At 38.6% G+C, this 26,129-nt stretch overlaps 5 protein-coding genes across 5 annotated transcripts; 2 read left to right on the top strand and 3 right to left on the bottom strand.

Annotated features, from left to right (window-relative positions):
* Positions 1-1,305: 1,305 nt before the first annotated feature.
* Positions 1,306-4,268, bottom strand: LOC110379050 (high choriolytic enzyme 1). The gene is made up of 6 exons (XM_064034586.1): positions 4,107-4,268; positions 3,675-3,890; positions 3,362-3,471; positions 2,536-2,746; positions 1,995-2,131; positions 1,306-1,655 (listed from the first exon to the last, which is right to left on the bottom strand). The coding sequence occupies exons 1-6, from the start codon at positions 4,222-4,224 to the stop codon at positions 1,383-1,385; spliced, it is 1,065 nt and encodes a 354-aa protein (XP_063890656.1). The 5' UTR covers positions 4,225-4,268; the 3' UTR covers positions 1,306-1,382.
* Positions 4,269-5,994: 1,726 nt separating this feature from the next.
* Positions 5,995-8,672, top strand: LOC110379059 (seminal metalloprotease 1). Its single transcript, XM_064034589.1, has 6 exons — positions 5,995-6,150; positions 6,398-6,613; positions 6,894-7,003; positions 7,092-7,302; positions 7,687-7,823; positions 8,347-8,672. The coding sequence occupies exons 1-6, from the start codon at positions 6,033-6,035 to the stop codon at positions 8,608-8,610; spliced, it is 1,056 nt and encodes a 351-aa protein (XP_063890659.1). The 5' UTR covers positions 5,995-6,032; the 3' UTR covers positions 8,611-8,672.
* A 1,783-nt stretch (positions 8,673-10,455) lies between these two features.
* On the bottom strand, positions 10,456-21,452 carry LOC110379060 (seminal metalloprotease 1). Its single transcript, XM_064034587.1, has 6 exons — positions 21,296-21,452; positions 14,259-14,474; positions 12,380-12,489; positions 11,626-11,833; positions 11,183-11,319; positions 10,456-10,757 (listed from the first exon to the last, which is right to left on the bottom strand). The coding sequence occupies exons 1-6, from the start codon at positions 21,411-21,413 to the stop codon at positions 10,485-10,487; spliced, it is 1,062 nt and encodes a 353-aa protein (XP_063890657.1). The 5' UTR covers positions 21,414-21,452; the 3' UTR covers positions 10,456-10,484.
* On the bottom strand, positions 17,575-21,174 carry LOC135116895 (uncharacterized). The gene is made up of 2 exons (XM_064034583.1): positions 20,818-21,174; positions 17,575-20,734 (listed from the first exon to the last, which is right to left on the bottom strand). Exon 2 carries the CDS (start codon positions 19,931-19,933, stop codon positions 18,533-18,535), a length of 1,401 nt encoding a protein of 466 aa, XP_063890653.1. The 5' UTR covers positions 19,934-20,734; positions 20,818-21,174; the 3' UTR covers positions 17,575-18,532.
* A 1,312-nt stretch (positions 21,453-22,764) lies between the features above and the next one.
* LOC135116667 (seminal metalloprotease 1-like) lies at positions 22,765-25,033 on the top strand. The gene is made up of 6 exons (XM_064034590.1): positions 22,765-22,924; positions 23,201-23,416; positions 23,823-23,932; positions 24,024-24,234; positions 24,479-24,615; positions 24,710-25,033. The coding sequence occupies exons 1-6, from the start codon at positions 22,807-22,809 to the stop codon at positions 24,971-24,973; spliced, it is 1,056 nt and encodes a 351-aa protein (XP_063890660.1). The 5' UTR covers positions 22,765-22,806; the 3' UTR covers positions 24,974-25,033.
* The last annotated feature ends 1,096 nt before the right edge of the window (positions 25,034-26,129 follow it).

Below are 26,129 nucleotides of genomic sequence, written 5' to 3'. Positions count from 1 at the left end.
AAAACATTGTTTTTTACTATGCTATCATTGAAAGCATTAAAGTGTAAGCACCAATTTTAGCTTTATAACGGCCGGTTCACACATGTCTCCGTTTTACTGTTCCGTTTTATCGTGTACGTTTTTTTTTCGTCGATGGCGTATGTAGTTGTATGAGTGACTTCACACATGGCACAGTATTCTGTATACAGTAAAAAATATCGTTCCGTACAAAAATTACATTCGTATAAACGGAACAGTAAAACGGAGACATGTGTGAACCGGCCGTTAAATATACAAAACAGGTTATCCCATTAGAGGAATTGCATAACTTATTCAACCTTATTATGAAACGTGGTACCCGGTACGGTACTAGTAACCCGGTATATTTTTTAAGACGGCTAAGTAAGGTGGCTTATGATTAAGCCAAGTCACAACTAGAAGCTGTTCCCTCATCGACCAATTTTCAGATTTTTTGGAGACCCCTTAGATGGCCTAAGATAGCTAGTTTTAGTGATGTTGTGGCTGACTACTGAACACTTTTTTTAACTATTACAAATTTTCACTATTCTTCATCCTCCTGCCTTTATACCAATTTTGTTTGCGGTCAGCGCAGCATGGTTTCTCCATCCATACTCTTTAGTCTGCCATCATCCACCAACTAACACTCTTTCTAGCTCTGTTGACTTTCAGACAATCCGCCGTTCTTTTGATCGTCCCCTTCCGCTACATCTATATCTTACTCACAAGTTTCTATTCAGTTTCAGTTTTGCATTTTTTTTTGTCACATTTACCATAATTATTAATTATCCTTCGTGTCTATAGGTATTATATTTATTTCTGTACATTATTAAGATTAGAAATTCTACTTTATTTCTCTCATACATTTTCGTCACTCAACGCAATATTTTTTCAATTGTAAAAATCTAAAAGCCGATTAAGATACTTCGGTTTTTCTCATAAAAGCTGATAAAATTTTACAAAATGCGGAGGAATTCGCTAAGTTTATTTTATCAACTTTATCAAATAAATATTACTTGAATGTGTTGGGAATTACCTACAACTGGGTATGACTATGCAAGTAGAAGTGATCTATGTGTATTTAATTCTTTGTTTTGATACAGATAAATGACCGATTATTTAATTTTGTGGTAATTAATTTTAAATTATATCTTAATACCCTGTTTTTTTTATATTGCTGGATACTGCCCTAACTAGGTTCCGTTTAGACACCAATCAAATGCATTTCTTCCTTAGGCTTATTGCTTCTCCTAAAGGATACGTATTCCGGTAAGTCAAAAATCGCAGACGTCCAATAACAAAGGAGTGCCATTTTTATATAAATATGTATATTTCCAACATTTTGTTTCATAATTTTGTCAATGAATAAATTAGAAAGGCTGTTTTTATTGGTCCTGAGGCGCTTCCTCGACTACAGAAACTTCTTCAGCTTCAATATCTTGAGGCACATCAGCAACGAGTACTTCTTCTTGTGGAAAATCTTCAACTACATCTCCTTGTGACATTTTCTCAAGTGCAGCATGATTTGCTCTTCCCTGTGAGAGTTCATCAGCATAGACGGGAGTTTCCCAGGCCCAGGGACAGTTGTAGTGCCTGTTGACCCTCAGCCAGTCCCACGCCGTCACGTAATCTACCTGACCCATGAGGCCATCGTCGTTCTAGAAGATTAGAAAGATCTAGAATTATTTTGAGCACAGTTAACTAAGTACCGGTATGTAATTTATGTACATATTGAGCCTCATCCCACTCATTCCTGTTACCTAGATGACACGGTACTCGTCGGAAAGAATGGTCAGTTGGTAAAGTTACTTTTTTTCACGTTGCTTCCATGCTTCAAACAGCTTGCTTTATGTAACTGTGACAGAATAGGCCAGACGATAAGCACTCGTAGATTGGCGCGATTTTCTGTGTATGACTTTAACGTCCTCACAATTTAACATGCCTTGCAATAGATGGAGGAAATTTGAAGTTCAATGATTACAATTTACATAACTTACATAGATAGGCAACATTGTAGGTCTTCCGTTGGCGGTGAAGCCGTATCTATCGTAGTGCATGGTGCTAGCGTACTCATAGGGCACTTCCATGTTGTTTACCATGTCGGTGTCGAACTTTTCGTAATTGTAATCACCACCTGCAAGAGATCAGCATCGGTTATTAATTTATTTAATTTTATAGCAAGCGTACAGCCTAATAACACAATTAAATAATACATGTAAGTAGTACTAATTGCTAATTGCTGCATGGTGCCCATGGGCTTAAATTATAGTAAGTTTCATTGCTATTCAAGATAGATTTATTTGCCGTTGTATCTTTAGACATTTGAAATCAGAGCAAAACTAAACGATTGCCACATAGTGGAAACACAGCCGAGAAATATCATACAGTTAGGAACATTCATTTTCTGCAGTATATTTTGCTTTATTATGACCTCACCTGCATCATGCACTGCCATCATGCTTTCCCAAGATTTTGGCCTAAGTTTACCTAGTCATAAAATATTGGGCAAGATATTTAAGAACATCAATTTTCAATTACCTTCTACCATGTTCTCCCACAGTATATGAACGTAGTCGTCCCTATCGTGGGTAGAATGCAGGTGTAAGAAGCCGATGATATGGAGCCACTCGTGGATGATGATGGCGTTGATGAAGCAGCCTTCGCCAGGGTTGGCTTTGCCAATGTTCATGGTGTGCATGCCCATTGTCTCATGGTAACCCGCGGTGGCGTAGCAGCCGTCAGGTCTGCCCTGAAGATGATAAAAGAAGTAAAAATTAAAGAAAAAGAAGTAACCGTTTAATACAAAACGTCCCCCGACACGACAAAATTAAGTTTAGTCTGACATGCTTTAGTTGGTACTTACGTAGTGTTAAAAGTTATTTTTTGGTTTTCTAGGGTTTAGCGTTTTTAACCTTTTGTCATAATAATTGCGTAATTTTTTTGGGTCGGGGGGGATTTTTAAATTTATAATTTAATATTTTAGTATTTGATGTTATAACAGCAACAGAAACACATCATCTCTGAAAAAAACAGTGTAGCTATCACGGTTCATGAGACATATCCTGGAGACAGACAGAAAGCGAAGTCTTAGTGAGAGGTCTCTTTGGGTACATAGCAAAGTCGCTTTTTCAGTCCCACTCTCCCTATATCCCTATGTCCTTTTGTATGCTTAAATGTCCATAACTACGCAACCGATTTTCATCCGGTTTTTTTAAATAGTTAGAGTGACAAAAGAGGAAGGTTTATATATGTACAATAACATACATTAAATTTATCTGTCCTCATAATTACATAGCACTTAATTGGTGGAAATACTGTTATCCCGTCCGAAACCGGGGAGTATCGCTAGTAATAAAAAACTTACAGTCACAAGAACGTAGTTGCGGTCGAAACGCGTTTTCCTTCGGAATCGAATGCAGGTATGCTCCTCGATCTCTGCCATCGAGGCGCGAATGGCTTGTACTTGGGCTTGAGCTGAAATATGGCAGAAAACTAGTAGAGAAGTAGTATAACCACTATAAGTCTTTCTTCAATAGATTTTCAACCTTATCACAATAGTGGAAGGTTAACTTTCAATTGGTTAAATTTGGCAGATTCGGGTAGGTTGACCTGCTGGCGTCTGTACATACTTTGCGTAACTAGAGGTATGATGTGTACTTACTGCATATTGTACTTACTGAACTCATTGTTGATCTCATAGACGACGGTATTGCGGGGCCACTTGGTGTTAGGCCACATGAAGGCGTTCCTGGCTCCAACTCCAGCATACTGCTGAATCAGAACTTCAGCTTGCTTATCAGTGAGGAGGATGTCACCCTGGAACTTGCCGCTGTTCTCCCACGCGGAGGCTTTAGGGTTGAGGAGCATTCGCGATTCAAGGCGAAGTCCATCATCTGGAAGGTTTTATGGTAAAGTTATATCTTGTACTTCTAGCTCAATGGCTATAAATGAAGGAAAGGAAACTACTCACTTATCTCGTAAACAAAATAGATCACCATCCAGATTTTTGTTAAGGTTAAGGCAATATCACTAAGGAATATGCTCATGTCTAATAGGGGATCACTTTGACCAAACAAGGGAATGACTGAGCACTCTGAATAATCACAAACCTGTCCTGCTCCTCTCCAAGTAAGCTCTGAACGCTTCAATGTCCTTCCTGGACCTGGTGACAGGAGGACCAGCCACCGCACACCCAACCAGCGACAACACCACTATAGAAGACCACATCTTAATTATTGAATTATGCTTATCATCGTCGGTTTATTTATAATGCTTTTATCTTATAATTAACTTAATATCGGATACTCAGATCTTCACTAGATAATGAATTAAAAAATAATGGTGATAGTTTAAGGAAGGAAGAGCTCGTATTATTCTTAGGATTCCAAGAAATGATTCCAATTAATGACTCAAATTACAAATTCTAATGTGCGAATGTTTATTTGTTGCGATTTGGTATGAACTGCAAAAATAATCTTATAATCATCCGAATTGAGAACCTGAGGAGGGTCTTGAACTGACTTCCCAAAATGGAGGCTTTTTGGTGAATCAGTTCAAAATGGGACGTCAATCCGAGGGACACGACTATGGAGGAAGTAAAGATGAGATCACCAGCTTTCAGATTCCATACTACTTGGTCCTAGATTCTAGGGCCTGGGAATCTAATTTGAGACCCCCTGCACTTATCGCGGTTTGCAACCACTAGACTGTCAGGAAGTTTAAAACCATTTTAAACAACAATAATCTTTTTACGCGGCAGGTGTTGTTTATCGGCATGTAGGTGTATCAGTCACGCTAAATTTAAAAACCTATCTCTATAAACGATCATAATTCACAATGAAAATTGAATAAAAATTGTGTAAGAAATTGCTTTATCGCGATTGGAAAACCCTCAACAAGGAAAACGGATTTTAGGAAGTCAAAATAAATCTATAGATATAGTTGAATAGTTTGTTTTTAAGGAACTTCTGGAACGATTTAAAAACTGTTTAGTATTAGATAACCCCTTTATGGGAATTTTATGGGCAATATTGTATATGAGTGGGCGAAATAGCCGTTTGCGAATATATTAAAGAAACTCGAGAAAGCTGAACGGATATTTTGGACTTTTCTCGTACCCGAAAAGCAAACTATTAATGGAAACAGGAAACAGTAAAATTCTGATTCCTCGCGGATGGAGTCGCAGTCAAAAGTTAGTTATATAGATAAAGTTAAAGTATTGTGTAACAAGTAGCTACCGCTACAGAGTGAGCTTGCTTCCTTTTCGAACTTTCTGAGGTTACTACTTCCTGCATCCAGAGAATTGTAGACTACATGTCGCATTGCATGCTCTTAAATTTTTCTTTTCGTCTCGGGCTTTAGTAACTTCCACAAAGCAGCCCAGAATCTAGAAATAGGTGATTGATACCCTTGCATCGGAGAGCACGAAAATGTCGGTCTGCGCCTGATCTCTCTCCGATCGTGTCGGATTGTCGTCCCATCGCGCTATGAGAGTGAAGAAATAGTGAGTGCACCTGTGTCTGCGCAAATGCTTGTGCACTATCTTATGTCTTGCGCAGCTCGCTGAACTTCTTTTATGACAGCAACCACCGTGGTTGAAAATCTGATGTACTGGCTGATAACCACCGGTGCAATTGTACGCAGAATTAGATATTTATCAAGACCAAACAAATAAAATTTCTTGGCTACCAATAAAATTACTCTTTTTACATTGGGGGTAAAACAGATATTATATTTTGCATTGGGGTTGTGTTGGATTTCTTGGTCGATACTTGCCATACAAAAGCTCAGCGTTTTAATCGCAAAAGCGTATCAAACAAACACACACATTAAAGTAACATAAAAATTTGTCACATGAGTCTGAATCACTTCTTAGAATTCTTAAGATAGTACGACCGAACTCTTCCCTAAACTATAATTACTTTTGTCAATCATTATCTAGTCAAGATCTGAGTATCCGATATCAAGTTAATTATTAGATAAAAGCATTATAAATAACCTAAAACCGATGATGATTGACATAATTCAATATCAAGATGTGGTCCGCTATAGTGGTGTTGTCGCTGGTTGGGTGTGCGGTGGCTGGTCCTCCTGTCACCAGGTCCAGGAATGACATTGAAGCGTTCAGGGCTTACTTGGAGAGGAGCAGGACAGGTTTGTGATTATTCATACTGTTGAGTCCTTGTTTGTTCATATTAGTTGATTGTTGGACATAAGCCTCGGCAAACCTTATACATTCCCTAGCCATATCGCTTTATTCATAACAAAAAGAGGATGTGTCTTGCTGATCTACTTTGGTTACGAGATAAGAGAGGAGTTTAGTACACAGGCTTAACACAATACACCACTGAATTTGACTTAAGAAGTCCAAGATAAAAAAATCCATAAAATTTCGTTCCAGATGATGGACTTCGCCTAGAGTCCCGTATGCTCGCCAACCCCAAAGCCTCCGCGTGGGAGAACAGCGGCAAGTTCCAGGGCGACATCCTCCTCAATGACAAGCAGGCTGAACTCCTGGAGCAGCAGTACGCTGGCGTTGCAGCCAGGAACGCATACATCTGGCCTAACACCAAGTGGCCCCGCAATACTGTCGTCTATGATTTCAACAATGAGTTCAGTAAGTACACCTAATAATGACGTATAATCTTTAGGCATGGTATGTATGTACAATGAAACTATAACCTAAAAAATATAGATGACTCCTTTTATCACTGTGGTATGTTGACTTTTACATAATGGATTCAAATTGTAATCGGAAGTGGATTAATTCATCAACAATTGTCGACAATGAGATGGAATGTGCGACAGTGAGCTAGTTACTGAAACAATTAAACTACTGTCATCTTTTTTTAGTAATTTGAGAACTAATAATTAAATACTTTTCTTCTTTATTTCAGCTCACGCCCAAATCATCGCCATTCACTCGGCGATGTTAGAGATTGAGGAGCATACTTGCATCAGATTCCGTCGCAAAACGATTTTGGACCGCCACTATGTTAGAATCACTGTAAGTTTCTTTGTTACTACGTTTCCACTGATTACTACTGTTTACTGGTAGTACATTTGCATTACTCTTTGTCCGTTCTCCTCTTCAGGGCAAACCTGACGGCTGCTACGCCTCTTTGGGCTACTGGAAGGACATCCCCGTCCACATCCTGAACTTGGGTAAAGCCGCCCCCGGCGAGGGCTGCTTCATCAACTCCATCATCATCCACGAATGGTTCCATATCCTCGGCTTCCTGCACATGCATTCTACCTACAACAGGGACGACTACGTTGATTTACTGTGGGAAAACATGAAACCAGGTGAGGTCACGATCAAGGAAAAGAAAGTGTTGAAAATTGATGTTCTTAACATAATATTAAAACAAAATAAGAAAGTTGGAGAAAGATAGTTGACTTAGGGGAGGCCTTTGCCCACCAGTGGAATAATACAAGGCAAATAAAAAAACGAAGTAAAATCTAAGAGAACAACGATTTTGAAATAATTAAGAACTAAACATATTTAAAATCTAGCGATCTTGGCTAATTAACACACATTAGTCCGTTAGTCGTTTTAAAGCCGAAAAGTCTGACCAATAGTTTTACTAAGGGCCATCGTGTTACCTAACGACTATATAGTAGACGTTGAAACAGTCACTGTATGACGTTTGTAAAATAACCTAGCATAACCCATGATTTTCCTTGCAGGTTATGAATTTGAATTTGAAAGGTTTGAGTACGACGTAGCAGACAACTTGGACCTGCCCTATGAGTACGCTAGCGTCATGCACTACGATAGATTCGCGTTCTCCAACAATGGAAGACCTACTATGCTGCCTATCCACGTAAGTCGTGTTTATTTATAAATTATTTATGACTAGCTTTCCACCCGCGGCTTCGCTCGCGTGGTTCCTATATCCTATATCCATTCTAGTACCACCAAGAATATGAGTACAAAGTTTCATGATGATCGGTTAAGTAGTTTTTGCGTGAAAGCGTTGCAAACATTTGCATTTATAATATTAAGTAGGATAACACCTATTTCCTCCAAGTTTTGCAATTTATGATTACACCTATTTCCTCCTAGTTAGGCGAGGTATGTTAAATTGTCAAGACATAGTCTCGAAAATCTTAGGCCCTTACCAGATTGGAGCGTGGACAAGCGCTGGTAGATCTGGACTGGCTAATATATAGCTTCTTCCTATGTAAGACCTTGTGAACAGTCTCTCTGACGAATATCTTGTCATAAAGGCAACTGGAATGAGAGGGATGGAGAAGTCAGATTAGCAGCCACTCCATATTAATTAGTGGTACTTGAAGCGATTAACTGTACCCCAAATAATTCTGAACCTTTCCTTAATCTTCTAGGAAGACTACGGTCTCATGGGTCAGTTGGATCATGTGACCGGCTGGGACTGGCATAGGGTCAACAGGCACTACAACTGCCCCCATGCCTGGAGCTCTGAGGAGTTCTCAGACGAAAGCTATGAGCATGAATACAAAGTTGAAGAGAACGCTGCACTCGAGGATGTACAAGAAGATGTAGCTGAAGATTTGCCACAAGAAGAAGTACTCGTTCCTGATACGCCTCAAGATTTTGAAGCTGAAAAAGTATCTGTAGTTGACAACTAAATCAATTAAACTCTCAAGAACCACATTATTAAAACCTTTATTAAAATAAAGAGATGCATAAATGAATACTTTTATTTTATTCTTAAGTAGTTTTTAACCCGATCCCTAACTTGAAGACTTAACTGATTCAAAATCATTTTTTTTTTCAAATAGGCCTCACTATGGAAGTAAGCAAAATACGCAAGCCTAGCAGTAGCAACGTCAGTAATCTGTCTTATTTTTCTGACTGTATAAGCTGCGGAACTCAGCCTTTTTGACAGTGCTGAGATGTGGGATCCATTGCAATTTAGAGTCAATGGTGATGCCCAGGAAAATGGTTCGACTAATAACATCAAAGTTATTATCGTCCAAAACGATGTTGAGCCCTATTAGTGTTACATTAGGTAAAGAGAATTTAATGCATTTCGTTTTCGAAGAATTAAGAAGCAAGCTATTCGCGGCAAACCACTTGCTCTGAGTAACCAAGCTATCGTTTACGTGTATGTGACTAGATTCCTTTCTGTTAATTTTGAAAACAAGGGAAGTGTCATCATTTATATAAGCTAAGTATAAAAAAGGGACCTAAAATTGATCCCTGCGGCACACCCATTTTTACTTATGATCCAGATGAAGTTGAGCCACTTATATCCACTACTTGCTGTCTACTTGACAGATAAGAAAGGATGAGCGCGAGAGCTTTACCATGAATTCCGTAGTAGTTTAGCTTACAAATGAGAGTGTCCACGCAATCGAACGCCTCAGAAAGGTCGAAGAAAATGCCCACAGCATCCCGCGAATCTTCCCAGGCATTTAAGATTTGGGTGATCAATTTTGCACTTGCGTCAGTGGTAGACCTACCCTTTGTAAAGCCGTACTGACGGTCATGAAATATGTATGTCGTCATACATGTATTCATAATGTGAGTGCTTTGGGAACAACACCGTCATACTGCTTCAAAGCAGACTGATGCTACTCAGACTGCTCTCTGACTCTGTCTTACTCTCTTTCCGCCTCTTAGACTAGGAACTCGAATCGTTAATTCGATTAAACCTACCTATAGCAATGATTTTTTTGTTCAAATTACCATGTGCATAAAAAAACACTGATTTAGTTCGAAATATTAAGAGATTTTTTAGGGAACTCGTGATAACTTTGAATAAAAGAGGATTTGAATTAACGAGAGTCGACTGTATATCACTGGATAGGCCTTTTTTATCTAGAACAACATTTACTATGACAGCTATGTTGAAATTTTTGTCCGTTCTGAGATATAGATAAAAAACTGTGCATAGTTCAATAAAACTAAGTAGGTAATCTATTGATAACATAAGTTTTCAAAGTAAAATCTAAGTACTACTAGATGGAAGTCTTGTAAGTACCACCTGCTGAGCCCGGTAGGAACCATAATTGTTACTATTATTTACCTAGCATTTCAATTCAACCCTATACAGTAACTATTATATAATCTGTGCCTATACTGTACCAACTGGATATTGGGCGTAATGATAAACCCCACCAATAGCAAAGTCAAATATATCGTTGGATAGTTCTATTAGGGTCAGTTCACACCGAGACGCGACGCGGCGCGACGCTGCGCGCACATTTTTCACAGAGCGACTCAGAATATACTTTATTCACTACATGAAAAGATACACATTACATTGTGAGAATTCAGATTACGTTGCACCACGCAGCGCGGCGCAGCGCGAAATCATTGGCCTCTTTGAGTATCGTCGCGTCGCGTCGCGTCTCGGTGTGAACTGACCCTTACTGATTAATTTTGTGGTTATTTATTTAAAATTAACAGACGTCAAATATTAAAGGAGTATAATTTTTATTTAAAAATACATTTCCAACATTTTGCTTCATAATTTTGTCATTTCTATAGCCTGATTTTATTGGTCCAGACGCGCTTCCTCAACTACAGATACTTTTTCAGCTTCAACACCTTGAGGCGTATCAGCAGCGAGTACTTCTTCTTGTGGCAAATCTTCAACTACATATACTTGCTTCATTTTCTCGAGTGCAGCATCATTTTCTCTTTTCTGGGAGAGTTCATCAGCATGGACGGGAGTTTCCCAAGCCCCGGGACAGTTGTAGTGCCTGTTGACCCTCAGCCAGTCCCACGCCGTCACGTAATCTACCTGACCCATGCGGCCGTAGTCGTTCTAGAGGATTAGAAAGATCTAGAATTATTTTGAGCACAGTTAGCTTCATGCATAAGTACCAAGTATAATATGGAGCGACTGCCAATCTGACTTCTGGATGAGACGGTACTCGTCGGAATGAACGGTCAGTTGGTATAGTTACATTTCCTTCAGTCGCTTCAATCCGCTTGCTTTATGTAACTGTGGCATGGGCCAGATGACAAGCGCTCTTAGATCGGAGCCGGCTACCAGCTTTCTATCTGTGACTTAAGACTTTCACGCCTATATCCTGATAATTTAACATGCCTTGCAAAACACGGAGGAAATAATTCTAAGTTCAATGAATCAAAAACCAGACTGAAATCGGATACAAACGACCTACTTTAGTTAGTATCATAAAGTGTATGGTGTTTGGTTAGTATAAAAACTAAAATTAACGTACTTACATAGATAGGCAACATTGTAGGTTTTCCGTTGGCGGTGGAACCGTATCTATCGTAGTGCATGGTGCTAGCGTACTCATAGGGCACATCCATGTTATCTACTGTGTCGGTGTCGAACTTTTCAAAATTGTAATGGCCATCTGCAAGAAGATCAGCATCGGTTATGTTAGGTAGTTCACATACAGTGACTGGATGGTTAGTTTCATTCCTGTTCAAGATAGGTTTTTTTTGGAGCCAGATTGCCGTCGCATCTTGAGACTTTGAAATCAGAGCAAAATTAACGATTGCCACAGAGCTTGAACGCAGCCGCGAAAATATCATGCAGTTAGGAACATTCATCCTCTGCATTTGATTTCGCTTTGCTATGACCTCACCCGGCATAATTTTGGGGAAAGTTTACAGTAGAGTAAAAAAATATTAGTTTTAGAACATCAATTTTCAATCACCTGGTACCATGTTTTCCCACAGTATATGAACGTAGTTGTCCCTATCGTGGGTAGAATGGAGGTGCTCGAAGCCGATGATATGGAGCCACTCGTGGATGATGATGGCGTTGATGAAGCAGCCCTCGCCAGGGTTGGCTTTGCCAATGTTCATGGTGTGCATGCCCATGTCCTCCCAGTAACCCAGGGTAGCGTAACAGCCTGGTCTGCCCTGAAAAGGATGAAAGAAGTAACGATTTAACAGGCGAAGGGATTAATACTACATGATGCATTTTTAAAAATATTGCTTTTAGGAATAGAATCTGCGATTAGACACGAGCCACATAAAATTACAATATTCAATATTCTGTAAATATTTCAAGCGTCTTTCTGCTGCAGTTTTCAATATCGAGCAAAAATAGTAATTTAGTTATTTTATTCTAGTTTTTAGTTACAGTGGCTTTCTGTTAAATACATTATCTCCATAAAAACCTTGTCTGTAAAGTCGTTTTACTGACGATAGTTGACCGTGTCAACGTGAGTAGCTGCCGATTGTGCCTCTTTGTCGCTCGCTGCGTGCTCTCGCTTGCACTTCAAGCCTTAAACGGAACGCCTCAGAGCGAGGTAATGCCTCAGAGCGAGGTAACGCCGCATGAGTCATGTTTTTTCGTGCGTGCAGCCGGCTCCATCAATTTATAAGACGTTGTCACGTCAAAAAGTCTAAATAATAGGGTCCCATTTGACCCTTTGGATACGTAGCCATAGAAAATAGACTTACAGTCACAAGAACGTAGTTGCGGTCGAAACGCGTTTTGCGTCGGAATCGAATGCAGGTATGCTCCTCGATCTCTGCCATCGAGGCGCGAATGGCCTGCACTTGGGCTTGAGCTGAAATACAGCAGAATAGTATTATTATTATATCAGAGAAGCATTATAAGCAGTCGGCCGACTGTTGGCCCGGTGGTTGGGATTTTTTTTTTTAAGAATCGTAAATCATTATCGGCCGACCAAAAGTTTGTAGGTGCAAAATGAAGATGAGAGAAGAGAGTAGCAATAGTGCGTTTGAAGTTAATGTCATGCTATGTTTTCAGCGACTCGATTTTAAAACACATTCTGACACACATTGCATCTCATTGTTGTGAACCGAAATAAATAAAATAAATGCATTAAAACTAAACAGCTTTCGATTAGACTTTGAGTACACTACTTAAATCATGTCATCCATTCCTCAATCTATCTGTCTTCAATAGATTTTCAACCTTATCATAATACTAGAAGGTTAATGTTCGATTGATTAAACTTGACAGATTCAGGTAGCTCCTGCTGGCTTCTGTACATACATTACATAATTACGATGTGTCATATCTAGACACACGGCAGTGTGTCCGCCAAGTTCGAGCAAAAAAGGCGACACACCGGCCGTGGGTTATATTACACGAACCATTTCGGGCCAAATTCGACCCCCCTGTAACTCAAAATCTATTTTATTCACGCATATCAAATTTCTAGTATCTGTTGAGACCCCCTCACTTATCTAAAATACAAAATTTCATTAATAAATTTCATTAATTTCATTAAGAAATAAAGGAATAAATAAATAAATAAATTAATATACCTATTGTAGGTCTCAAGACCTACAATAAAATAAAAAAATAAAAAATAGCGATTTTCTGACGTCAATATCTCAAGATATTGACGTCAGAAAATCGCTATTTTTACTATACACTCACTGACTGATTCACTTATTCACTGATTCACTGATTCACTGACTCACTCATCAAAAACCTAGACCACTTCCAATGGTCGTATTGACTTGAAATTTGGCATGGAGGTAGGTCTTTATGTCAAGGTAAAGGGAAAAATCTGAAAATGGCCAAGTGTGAGTCGGTTTCAAAATAATGAAGGTGTTTTATACCCGGTGTAAATTTATACCCCTAAGGAACTAAAACGAACTAAATTTATCTACATATATTTATATAATATATCTTCGAATGGTACAAAGGTTTGTATTTAGTCAAAGTAAAGTAAAAATCTGAAAACGGCCAAGTGTGAATCACTTTCGAAAATAACGAATGTGTAACTTTGATCCACGAACATAATATATGATAACATGTCATGTCAGTCAGTTGGTAAATCTAGTCATAGTTAATCTAGTTCATTTCTTTGTAAGAAACATAGTGCATATTAAAAAATCTAAAAGATAGTATAAATGAGACATTTCTTTAACTAACTTCATCATAAGAAAAAAATAAAATAAACAACCTTACAAAAATAAATGAAATCCCACCCAAAACAAAAATGTGAAAGACTGCCAAGTTCGATAATATGGGAATGCTTCGCCTATAAAAGAAGTGAGATCTGAATAAGTACCAAGTTCCATACACATACCTCAGTTAAAAATAGTTACTTTTTAATGATGATTACTTGGCAAGTTTTAATAGAAAATTAAATACTTGATTCATTGCGTTTAGTAGGTTTATAACAAGGTGTATGAAAACTTGCCAAGTAACATCATTAAAAAGTAACTATTTTTAACTGAGGTATGTGTATGGAACTTGGTACTTATTCAGATCTCACTTCTTTTATAGGCGAAGCATTCCCATATTATCGAACTTGGCAGTCTTTCACATTTTTGTTTTGGGTGGGATTTTACTTACTGAATTCATTGTTGATCTCATAGACGACGGTATTGCGTGGCCACTTTTTGTTAGGCCAGATGAATGCGTTCCTGGCTCCTACTCCAGCATACTGCTGCATCAGGAGTTCAGCCTGCTTGTCATTGAGGAGTATGTCACCCTGGAACTTGCCGCTGTTCTCCCATGGAGAGGCTTTGGGATTGAGGAGCATACGGGATTCCAGGCGAAGTCCATCATCTAGAAGATTTTATGGAAAAGTTTTAACTTTTACTTCTAATTTAATTACTATGAATGAAAAAAGGTATTCTGAAGGATCTAAATTTAATTAAATGTTATTTCCATTTTGTTAATCCTGTGATTGCTTCACTACTTTCTTATCTTGTTACGGGTTTTTCATGCACAATGAAACGAGATCAGTGATTACCACCGTATATTATCAGAACCTTAAAACTAGCCACTCACAGAATACCTAAGCTTAAACTAACTTAATCTAATTTGGACGCCAGGAGAGTTAATTATGGTGAACTCTGCCAACACCTATGCCCGGTAGCTCCGTATTCAGGGGATAATCCTTATGATAGGTATATCTAAGATTTCGTTCTTAGGTCTTATTAAGATCCAAACTCAAAGGGCGTTGCGTGAGGCTAAAACAATGACAATTGAAATGGTCAGGACCTGAATATGAAGTAATCTATAGATGTCCTAACCCCTTAAAACTAGCACTTACCCCTGTTCGGATTACACAAGCACAATCACTATTATCTTAATGTGTGAATCACTTTAACATAATCTTATTTATACTATGCCGGTAGATAGTAGCTCACAATGACCACATCAACATAGGTCCGTCCTCTTTGAGATAAATGTCGCAAGTGGAGTTTGGACTTATGTGCCACCCTCACGCGATAGAATGCATTACAACGGATTGGACACCCAAAAAGGCAAAATAAGCTACCAAAAGTATTGCGCGATGTTAGGATCGAACTCAAGCCTCCTCGCTATCGATGCCCAAGCGTTAACCGTTTAGCCACCGCGGCGCTTGTCAAGCCTAACGAAAATAAAGGTCACATTCCAATCAATGACCATAACATATACCCTTACCCTACACAAAAAAAAAAAAAAAATTCTGTATACATATTTTTTTTTTTTTTTTTTACAATCCCTTCAGATCCTTAATATGCCACATTCCAATAGGTTTACCAAAAATATTATTTAAACGAAAAACAGTTTCTGATAACTTTTCCGTCACTATAGCCTTCTCAAACTTTGGTGCTAATTTGGCCATAAATTTCTTATTAGCATTAGAAAGGTACTTAGTCCTTTTCCAGATGACGTCGCCTACTTTAAAGGATCCCTCATTGCGCTTATTGTTGTATACATTGCTACTCTTCATATGAGACCTCTTCATATTAACCTGTACAGTTCTAAACACATTATTTCTTACTACTTGTCTATCGATAAACGGTTTAGTATTTACTACCAAGTTATTTATATCTGAACTGAAGTTCCATCCGGTATCAGAATTAGATATAGATGTTTCTCTGCCTAGAAAAAGGTACGAAGGCGTATAACCAGTAGTTTCATGAACAGCGGTTCTTATGGCGTGTGCGATTTCTTTAAGGTTGACGTCCCATTCATTGTGCTTCTTTGACTTAATGTACGAAGATATCATAGTACCTATGACCCTATTCACCCGCTCTGTAGGATTACTTTGTGGGTGGTAATTTGGAGTGAACCAAATTCTATAATTATATTTTAACGCTAAATCTTTAAAAATATTTGAGGCAAACTGTTTGCCATTATCACATATAATAGCTTTTGGGGCGCCGAAAAGCAAAATCTGACTTTCCAAGATTTCGCAAATTTTCTCTGTCTTCCCCGTGCGAAGAGCAAAAATTAAAGTAAACTTACTGCACCAGCAGGTAATTACCAAAAGCATAGTATTACCAAGTTTACTCTTCGGAAAGGGACCCATTAAATCTAATGATATAACCTGCCAAGGGCCTGTGACCACCCTATGTTGACCCATGTGGCCCCGGGGTAACTGTTGTGCAACTTTAAATTTTGCACATACATCACAGGACTTAATGTATTGCTTAACATCCTGAATCATATTCGGCCAGTAATAGAATTGCTTAATTCTGAAAGTCGTTTTCCGGATGCCTAAATGACCCGCTGTAGCCTCATCATGACATTCTTTTATTACTTTGTTACGCAATCCCGTTGGTACAAAAACTTTCCAAATAGACTCACAATTAGGATATTGTCTAAGCCTCACTTTTTTAAATAAAAGACCATCTTTGACATTCCAACTTAAATCACGTTCCTGACCACTCAAAATCTTGTTTACTTTCGATTTGTACCAATCATCTTTGTCTATTTCACCTATTTTGATTGCATTGATTTCTGTACACAATTCTATTGAACGAGAGAGTGCATCGGGCACTGTATTACTCTTTCCCGGTCTGTGGACGACCTCAAAATCAAACTGCTGAAGTTTCATGGCCCACCTGGCTAGCCGCCCATGAGGGTCTTTCATTTTGTGTAACCATTGCAATGCACTGTGATCCGTTATTACGGTAAACTTTGTCCCATCTATATAAGGTCTAAATTTTTCGATGGCATAAACTACACTTAATAATTCTCTTTCTGACGTAGAATATCGTTTTCCCTGTCCGAGAGTTTCCTACTTAAGAACGCTATAGCTTGCTCTTTTCCATCAACGTTTTGGCAAAGTACCGCCCCGATACCCTTACTAGACGCGTCACACTGAACTATAAATGGCTTACTATAATCTGGACAAGACATTACAGGTGTCGTCGTAAGACGTGTTTTGAGCTCTGTAAATGACTTTTCTGCTTCTTCATTCCATATGAACTTTCTATGTTTCTTTCCTTTGGTAAGATTATGCAAAGGTGCTGCTACCATAGAAAAATCTTTTACGAAGCGTCTATACCAGCTTGCTAGTCCAATAAATCGCTTTAGCTCCGTAATATTTCTAGGTCTAGGAAAATTTAGTATGGCGGAAACTTTATCAGGATCCGTGCGAAGTCCATCTTTGTCTACGATGTAACCTAAAACTTCAAGCTTGGCCTAGCAAACTTGCATTTATCTACATTAATAGTCAAGTTAGCATCTTTTAAAATATGCATGACTTTCTCCAATACTTCCATATGCTCTATGAAATTAACCGAACAAATGACAATGTCATCCAAATATGCCCAAACTTTCCCTCAATGCATGAAACAAAATGTCCATCAGTCTCTGTTGAGTCTGAGAAGCATTCACTAGACCGAAGGGCATAACTTTGAAGTGAAACAAGCCCCGTCCTGGTACAGCAAAAGCAGTCTTTTCTTTACTCGATTCACATAAAGATATTTGCCAAAATGCTGATTTTAAATCAATTGTGCTTAAGAATTTGGCGTTTTTGAGATGATCTAATATGTTCGATACTCTAGGCAGAGGATATGTATCTCTCTTTGTCACCTTGTTGACCTGTCTACTATCCAAGCACAACCTATTCTCCCCATTTGGTTTTTTAACTATCAGAACTGGTGAACACCAAGGACTGTGTGACGGTTCTACAACATCTTTTTCTAACATATCATCCAATTCACGTTCAATTTCACGTTTAATTACCGGCGAGAAATTGTACTGCTTTTGATGTATTGGCTTACAACCACCAGTGTCAATTTCATGTTTAATAATATTTGTGCGTCCTAATCCTGAGCCAATTGTCTGTTTCATTATCTCAATCAACCTATTCAAGAGTTCTTGCTGCTCTATACTTAAATCTTCCCTTGAAACCACACATGGTTCTTGTAAGGATAAAGCGTTGATCATCTGACGGCAATCCGACTTTTCTCCTTTAAAATCAATGAAGATACCAAACCTAGCAAAGAAATCTTTTCCTAATAAAACTTTCTGTGACAAGTTCGGCATAACCATCATCTTTACTACATTAAAGCGCCCATTGAATTTGACCGGAACATCTATAATTTCAGTAATATTATGACGATTACCATCGGCGGTAGCTACCTGTACGTCCTTAGAGCGATATGTTTTTAAGCCTAGACCTCTTAAAGTTTGAGCTAAATCTCTGTTAATAACAGTTCGATTAGCCCCTGAGTCCAAAAGCGCTATATGTGTAATGCCCAAAATGTCGATAAGTACATAGTCCCTATTATCATTATCTCTTTCTAAAACTACTGGGTTCAATTCCCCGCGAGACATAAACTTCTTTACCGTCCTAAGCCAGTCCTGCCACTCCTTACTATGTTTATCTAGGGGAAAGTTTATTTGGCAGGATTCATACTTTCCCCTGTGGCGTTTCCCTTACATACGCAATCTTTAGAAGTCACTCCAAAACGACCACATTTGTAACAAAACAATCGCTGCTTAGGAACACTACATGACCTAAATAAGTGCCCTACCTCCCGACAATTCCAACACCTACCTGTTATAAGCCTTTGAGCGCTGGTTGTGACGTTATCTATTTCAATTTTTGCCGAAACTTCGTTAACATTTTTGCTGGTTCCCGGCAGTGAATTATTTTTATAAGCTAAATCTGGTTCTAAGTTGATTGTGTGAGACTTAGGTTCTTCAAACCTATCACAATTGATTTTGGTTCTTTCGACTATCCTTAAAACCTCTACTATTTCAGCGACCGAAAAGAACACATCCCTGCAGATCGCTCTTTGATAATATGGCTGTATGTTTCGTAAGATTATAGATATTTTTTCCTGTTCCGTAATCGGCAATGGCAAGCGATTAAACATGTTTTGAAGGGTTGACATATAAATAGCTATAGATTCGTCTTTACCTTGCGTCCTTGCCTTTATTTCCGCTAACAAGTCATCCTGATAAAACGGTGATTGAAAAGTTCTTTTTAATAAGACCACTAATTCCTTCCAATTTGTAGCCTGAACTTTATTAGCTCTAAACCATATCAAGGCGTCACCCTTAAAAAAATCTATCGCATAACGCCACAAGTCCTCATCAGTCGCATTCCTAGCCTCTTTAATTTCATTAACACGCTCAATAAATGCATTAACACTGACTTTATTGTCCGCAGAGAAGTAAACACCCCACTGACTAATAGGTACCAGTTTCCGTTTGGGTGTATCTATGTCCAAGGTTGAAGTTTTAAATAACTTTGGTCTCATTTTGTCAGAATTCTCCTCGGTATCAATTTGTAGTTTTTTTACAATATTATCCCCAACCTCACCCAAGGTTTCGTGTAACAATTGTTTAATCTCTGGAGTAATTTCATCCTTCTGAACTTCAGCGTCATCCTTTGCCTCAAGCTTGTCCAATAACATTTGACAACGCGTGGAAAGTTCGACCTTAATATTATCCTCGGCCGCGTTCCCACTCGAAATAAGTTCTAACCTATTTTTAACGTGATACAACCGCGATACTAATCGTTTAAATAAGTGTCTATCCGGTTTCTCTGTTATTTCATTAATATACGTGGCTAACGTTGTTAATTTGGACTTGCAGTGTTTTAATTCCGCCTCCGGTGATGCTAGTACTTGTCGAGGAGCCTTGATTTCATAATTTACTAACCCCGACTGCTCGGTAATGAGCAGTTCCTTCAAAAGTTTCTTCAATAAATCAACATTGCCCTTTATGGGGACTCCTCTCGATTGAAGTTCAAACTCTAATTCCTCTTTTAACAAATAATAAGGATCCATAACGAATACTTAAACAAATACGAACGGTAAATGTGAGCTAATATCCACCGTAATTACAATAATATTAACGATACTTATCTATTTTCCTACTTTACAACAATATTTGAACGAAGAAATCGCCGGTACCTTTCTAAACTAATCTTCAATTAAAATAGTTAAGCTACTTCGGTACCGTCAAGATAAAAACAAAACCTCTACTAATAACTATATATCTTAATATTCTAACTTACTTTATACTCTAATAACTATATATATAACCTCAACTCAACAATCGGTAACAAGTAAAAAGTGATAACTGTACATACTTATGGTAAAAAGTGCACAAAAGTAATATTGTAACTAAACAAAGAACATAATATAACATACCATTACCAGTTAAGAAAAAACTTACGTGGGTACACTCACAAAAAAAAGTCAACTTATATTTAACTTTAACCCGTATTTCATTTCACAACCAGACTAATTTTGACAAAATGCAATGACGGTATAAGAATGTCGGTGTATTACACCCGATTTTTTTTTACGTTGGGCGCTATTTGTTACGGGTTTTTCATGCACAATGAAACGAGATCAGTGATTACCACCGTATATTATCAGAACCTTAAAACTAGCCACTCACAGAATACCTAAGCTTAAACTAACTTAATCTAATTTGGACGCCAGGAGAGTTAATTATGGTGAACTCTGCCAACACCTATGCCCGGTAGCTCCGTATTCAGGGGATAATCCTTATGATAGGTATATCTAAGATTTCGTTCTTAGGTCTTATTAAGATCCAAACTCAAAGGGCGTTGCGTGAGGCTAAAACAATGACAATTGAAATGGTCAGGACCTGAATATGAAGTAATCTATAGATGTCCTAACCCCTTAAAACTAGCACTTACCCCTGTTCGGATTACACAAGCACAATCACTATTATCTTAATGTGTGAATCACTTTAACATAATCTTATTTATACTATGCCGGTAGATAGTAGCTCACAATGACCACATCAACATAGGTCCGTCCTCTTTGAGATAAATGTCGCAAGTGGAGTTTGGACTTATGTGCCACCCTCACGCGATAGAATGCATTACAACGGATTGGACACCCAAAAAGGCAAAATAAGCTACCAAAAGTATTGCGCGATGTTAGGATCGAACTCAAGCCTCCTCGCTATCGATGCCCAAGCGTTAACCGTTTAGCCACCGCGGCGCTTGTCAAGCCTAACGAAAATAAAGGTCACATTCCAATCAATGACCATAACAATCTATACAAAATAGATCAGCACGATACATCCTATTGTTTGTAGAGGATAAAGCGTTGATGGAAAATGGTTTACTTATGTCCAACAGGGGACCAATGTTCTGGATAATCACAAACCTGTCCTGCTCCTCTCCAAGTAAGCCCTGAACGCTTCAATGTCCTTCCTGGACCTGGTGACAGGAGGACCAGCCACCGCACACCCAACCAGCGACAACACCACTATAGCGGACCACATCTTGATTATTGAATTATGTCAATCATCTTCGATTTATTTATAATGCTTTTATCTAATAATTAACTTAATATCAGATATTCACATCTTCATAATATAATGACTTAAACAATAATGATGATAATTTAAGGAAGAACTCTTCGTTCGTATAATTCTTAGGATTCCTAGAAATGATTCAGACTTAAATGACAAATTCTAATGTGCGAATGTTTGTTTGTTGCATTCACGATTAAATGGCTGAACTTTGGTATGGACCAGAAGTGGCGAAAAAATACCAAACCTATAATTATCCTGATTCCGAGGAACTGACTCCCAAAAAAGGAGGCTTTTTGGGAAGTCAGTTCAAACTGTAATGGGACGCCAACCCGGAGGTGCATCACGACCACGGAGAGAGACCAAGATGAGAGCATGACCAGTTTTCAATTTTTTTCTAGGACCTGGGAATCTAATTTGAAACCCCCTGCACATTTGCGCTTTACAACCACTACATAAGTAATCGGGAAGTTTAAAACTATTTTATGTAGAAATAATCTTTTTTTACCACAGATATTGTTTATCGGTATGTAGGTGTATCAATTTAAAAACCTATCTCAATAAACGATCAAAATTCACTACGAAAAATGAATAAAAATTGTGTAACAAATTGCTTTATCACGGATGGAAAACCCTCAACGAGGAAAACGGATTTTAGGAAGTCGAAATTTATCTACCTCTATACTAATATTATATAGTTGAAGAGAAGATAGAAATCTGATATACTGGTAGCCACCTGTGCTAGTACATATCAGATATTGATCATGACGAATCAAACATAAAAAATACAAGCATCCGAATTGAGAACCTCCTCCTTATTGGGAAGTTGGTTGGTATTTTTTTCGTATATTGTACTAGTAGACTATATCCTGTCCACCAATAAAATGACTCCTTTTTGTGTCGGAGGTAGTTATGTTTCCCATTGGGGTTGTGTTGGATTTCGTAAAACCTGTTGCCTTACTCCATAATCTATCTTTACAGGTGGAATAAAAGCTGTAGCTGTGTCTAGGATCCCATTTACAGGTATAATACATATTCAGCACAGCCTTGAATCATCATCATGTCTCAGGCAGGCATCGGTTATGGTGGCTCTTGGTCGACACATAACACATAGTTCAGCCTTTTATCGTTAAAGTGTAGCAAAAGAAACACACATATTAAAGTAACATTAAAATTTGTCACATAAGTCAGAATCATTTCTTAGAATTCTCATGATAATACGAACGAACTCTTCCCTAAACTATAATTACTTTTTCAATCATTATCTAGTCAAGATCTGAGTAGCCGATATCAAGTTAATTATTAGATAAAAGCATTATAAATAACCTTAAAACGAGGATGATTGACACAATTCAATATTAAGATGTGGTCGGCTATAGTGGTGTTGTCGCTGGTTGGGTGTGCGGTGGCTGGTCCTCCTGTCACCAGGTCCAGGAAGGACATTGAAGGGTTCAGGGCTTACTTGGAGAGGAGCAGGACAGGTTTGTGATTATTCAGAATATTGAGTCATTCCCTCGTTTGTTCACATTGGTCCCCTATGTTGGTCATAAGCCTCGCCAAATATTATTGCCATTTTCCCCAGCTTTCTCCTCAACAAAAAAGAGAATATGTCTGATCTATTTCGTTTACGAGATAAGAAAGTAGTTGAATAAAATGGAAACAACATATAATTTAGATCCCCTACGATACTTTCCTTCGTCTTCAGCCATTGAATTTGACCTAAGGAGTGCAAGATTAATTTTTCATATTCCTTTCAGATGATGGACTTCGCCTAGAGTCCCGTATGCTCGCCAACCCCAAAGCCTCCGCGTGGGAGAACAGCGGCAAGTTCCAGGGCGACATACTCCTCAATGACAAGCAGGCTGAACTCCTGGAGCAGCAGTATGCTGGCGTTGCAGCCAGGAACGCGTACATCTGGCCCGATACCAAGTGGCCCGGCAATACTGTCGTCTATGACATCAACGATGAGTTCAGTAAGTAAAATATGACACTTACATCGTAGTTACGCAATGTATGTACAGAAGCCAGCAGAAGCTACCTGAATCTGTCAAGTTTAACCAATCGAACATTGAACCTTCCATTATTGTGATAAGGTTGAAAATTCACTGAAGACAGATAGGTTGATCCTTAGGCATGGTATGTATGTATAATGTAACCAAAACTTAAAAAAATTCAATGACTCTTTTTATCACTGTTGCGTGTTGACTTACATAATATGTAGGTTCAAATTGTAATTGAAAGTGCTTTAATTTTCATCAACAATCATCGACAATGCAATGGCATGTGCGACAGAGAGAATGCACTTGCTACTCTCATCCTGATTTATCTAATTTCAGAACTAATAATTTATTAATTTTTTACTTTTCTTCATTATTTCAGCTCTCGCCCAAATAATCGCCATTCACTCGGCGATGTTAGAGATTGAGGAGCATACTTGCATCAGATTCCGTCGCAGAACGATTTTCGATCGCCACTACGTTAGAGTGACTGTAAGTTTCTTTTACTTTACTTATTACTAGCTACTACTGGGTACTGGTGGTACGTTTGCATTACTTACTCTTTGTCCGTTCTCCTCTTCAGGGCAAACCTGACGGCTGCTACGCCTCCTTGGGCTACTGGAAGGACATCCCCGTCCACATCCTGAACTTGGGTAAAGCCGAACCCGGCGAGGGCTGCTTTATCAACTCCATCATCATCCACGAATGGTTCCATATCCTCGGTTTCCTGCACATGCATTCTACCTACAACAGGGACGACTACGTTCATTTACTATGGGAAAACATGAAACCAGGTGAGGCTACTAAAAAACTAACCCAAGTAAAAATTTAGGATAACAACAATTTCCAAAATAAAAACTAAAATATACGATAACTAGCGTTCCTGTCTAAGTATCAGCCACATCAGTCGATTGCTCAAAACTGTGGGCCGACATTAGACCTTTGAAAGTATATGAAAGCCTGACCACCAGTTTTACTAAGAGCCGCCTTGTCACTGTATGTAAAATAACCTAGCATAACCGATGATGTTCCTTGCAGGTTATGAATATGAATTCGAAAGGTTTGAGTACGACGTAGCAGACAACTTGGACCTGCCCTATGAGTACGCTAGCGTCATGCACTACGACAGATTCGCGTTCTCCAACAACGGAAGACCTACTATGTTGCCTATCCACGTAAGTTTTTAATTGTATTTCTCTACCAATTAAGGTATCTAAGGATCTATTAATGGTATTTTTTTTAATTCTGAACCTTTCCTTAATCTTCTAGACCGACTTCGGTCTCATGGGTCAGTTGGATTACGTGACCGGCTGGGACTGGCATAGGGTCAACAGACACTACAACTGCCCCCATGCTTGGAGCTCTGAGGAGCACTCAGACGAAAGCTATGAGCATGAATACAAAGGTGACGAGAACGCTGCACTCGAGGATGGACAAGAAGATGTACCTGAAGAGTTGCCACAAGAAGAAGAACTCGCTCCTGATACGCCTCAAGATCTTGAAGCTGAAAAAGTATCTGTAGTTGACAACTAAATTAATCACTCTCAAGAACAACATTATTAAAACCTTTATTAAAATAAAGTGATGCATAAATACTTTTGTTTTATTCTTAAGTCGTTTTTAACCCGATCATTTTAACTTAAAGACTAAACTGATTCAAAATCATTTTTTTTTTTTCAAATAGTATAGGCCTCACTATGGAAGTAAGCAAAATACACAAGCCTAGCAGTAGCAACGTCAGTAATCTGTCTTATTTTTTGACTCCATAAGCTGCGGAACTCAGCATTTTTGACAGTGCTGAGATGTGGGATCCATTGCAATTTAGAGTCAATGGTGAGGCCCAGGAAAATTTTTTAACTAATAACATCAAAGTTATTATCATCCAGAACGATATTGAGCCCTACTAGTGTTACATTAGGTAAAAAGAATTTAATGCATTTCGTTTTCGAAGAATTAAGAAGCAAGTTATTCGCGGCGAACCACTTGCGCTATCGTTTACGTGTATGTGACTAGACTCCTTTCTGTTAATTTTGAAAACAAGGAAAGTGTCATCAGCAAATAAAATAATATCAGAGATCTCAGACATCATATACGGGAGATCATTTATATAAGCTAAGCATAAAAAAGTGACCTAATATTGAGCCCTGCGGCAGGCCCATTTTTACTAATGACCCAGATGAAGTTCAGCCACTTATATCCACTACTTGCTGTCTACTTGACAGATAAGAAAGGATGAGCGCGAGAGCTTTACCATGACTTCCGTAGTGGTTTAGCTTACAGATGAGAGTGTCGTAGTCCACGCAATTGAACGCCTCAGAAACGTCAAAGAAAATGCCCACAGCATCCCGCGAATCTTCCCAGGCGTTTAAGATTTGGGTGATCAATCTTGCACTTGCATCAGTGGTAGACCTACCCTTTGTAAAGCCGTACTGACGGTAATGAAATATGTATGTCGTCATACATGTATTCATAATGTGAGTGCTTTGGGAACAACTCCGTCATACTGCTTCAAAGCAGATTGATGCTACTCAGACTGCTCTCTGACTCTGTCTTACTCTCTTTCCGCCTCTTAAAATGTTGGAACAAGTAGTGCCGGTAATAAAGCATTCAATCAAGTTTACCGAAAAGTTCTGCCCCTCTACAACTCCTGAGTTATCTTTATTAAACGATGTCATCGCCTCAGGCTTGT

The sequence above is a fragment of the Helicoverpa armigera genome, chromosome 5 (assembly GCF_030705265.1).
Source record: "Helicoverpa armigera isolate CAAS_96S chromosome 5, ASM3070526v1, whole genome shotgun sequence".
Lineage (NCBI taxonomy): Eukaryota > Metazoa > Arthropoda > Insecta > Lepidoptera > Noctuidae > Helicoverpa > Helicoverpa armigera.
Note: the sequence above shows the minus strand (reverse complement) of the source record. Positions and strands in the feature narration are given on the sequence as shown.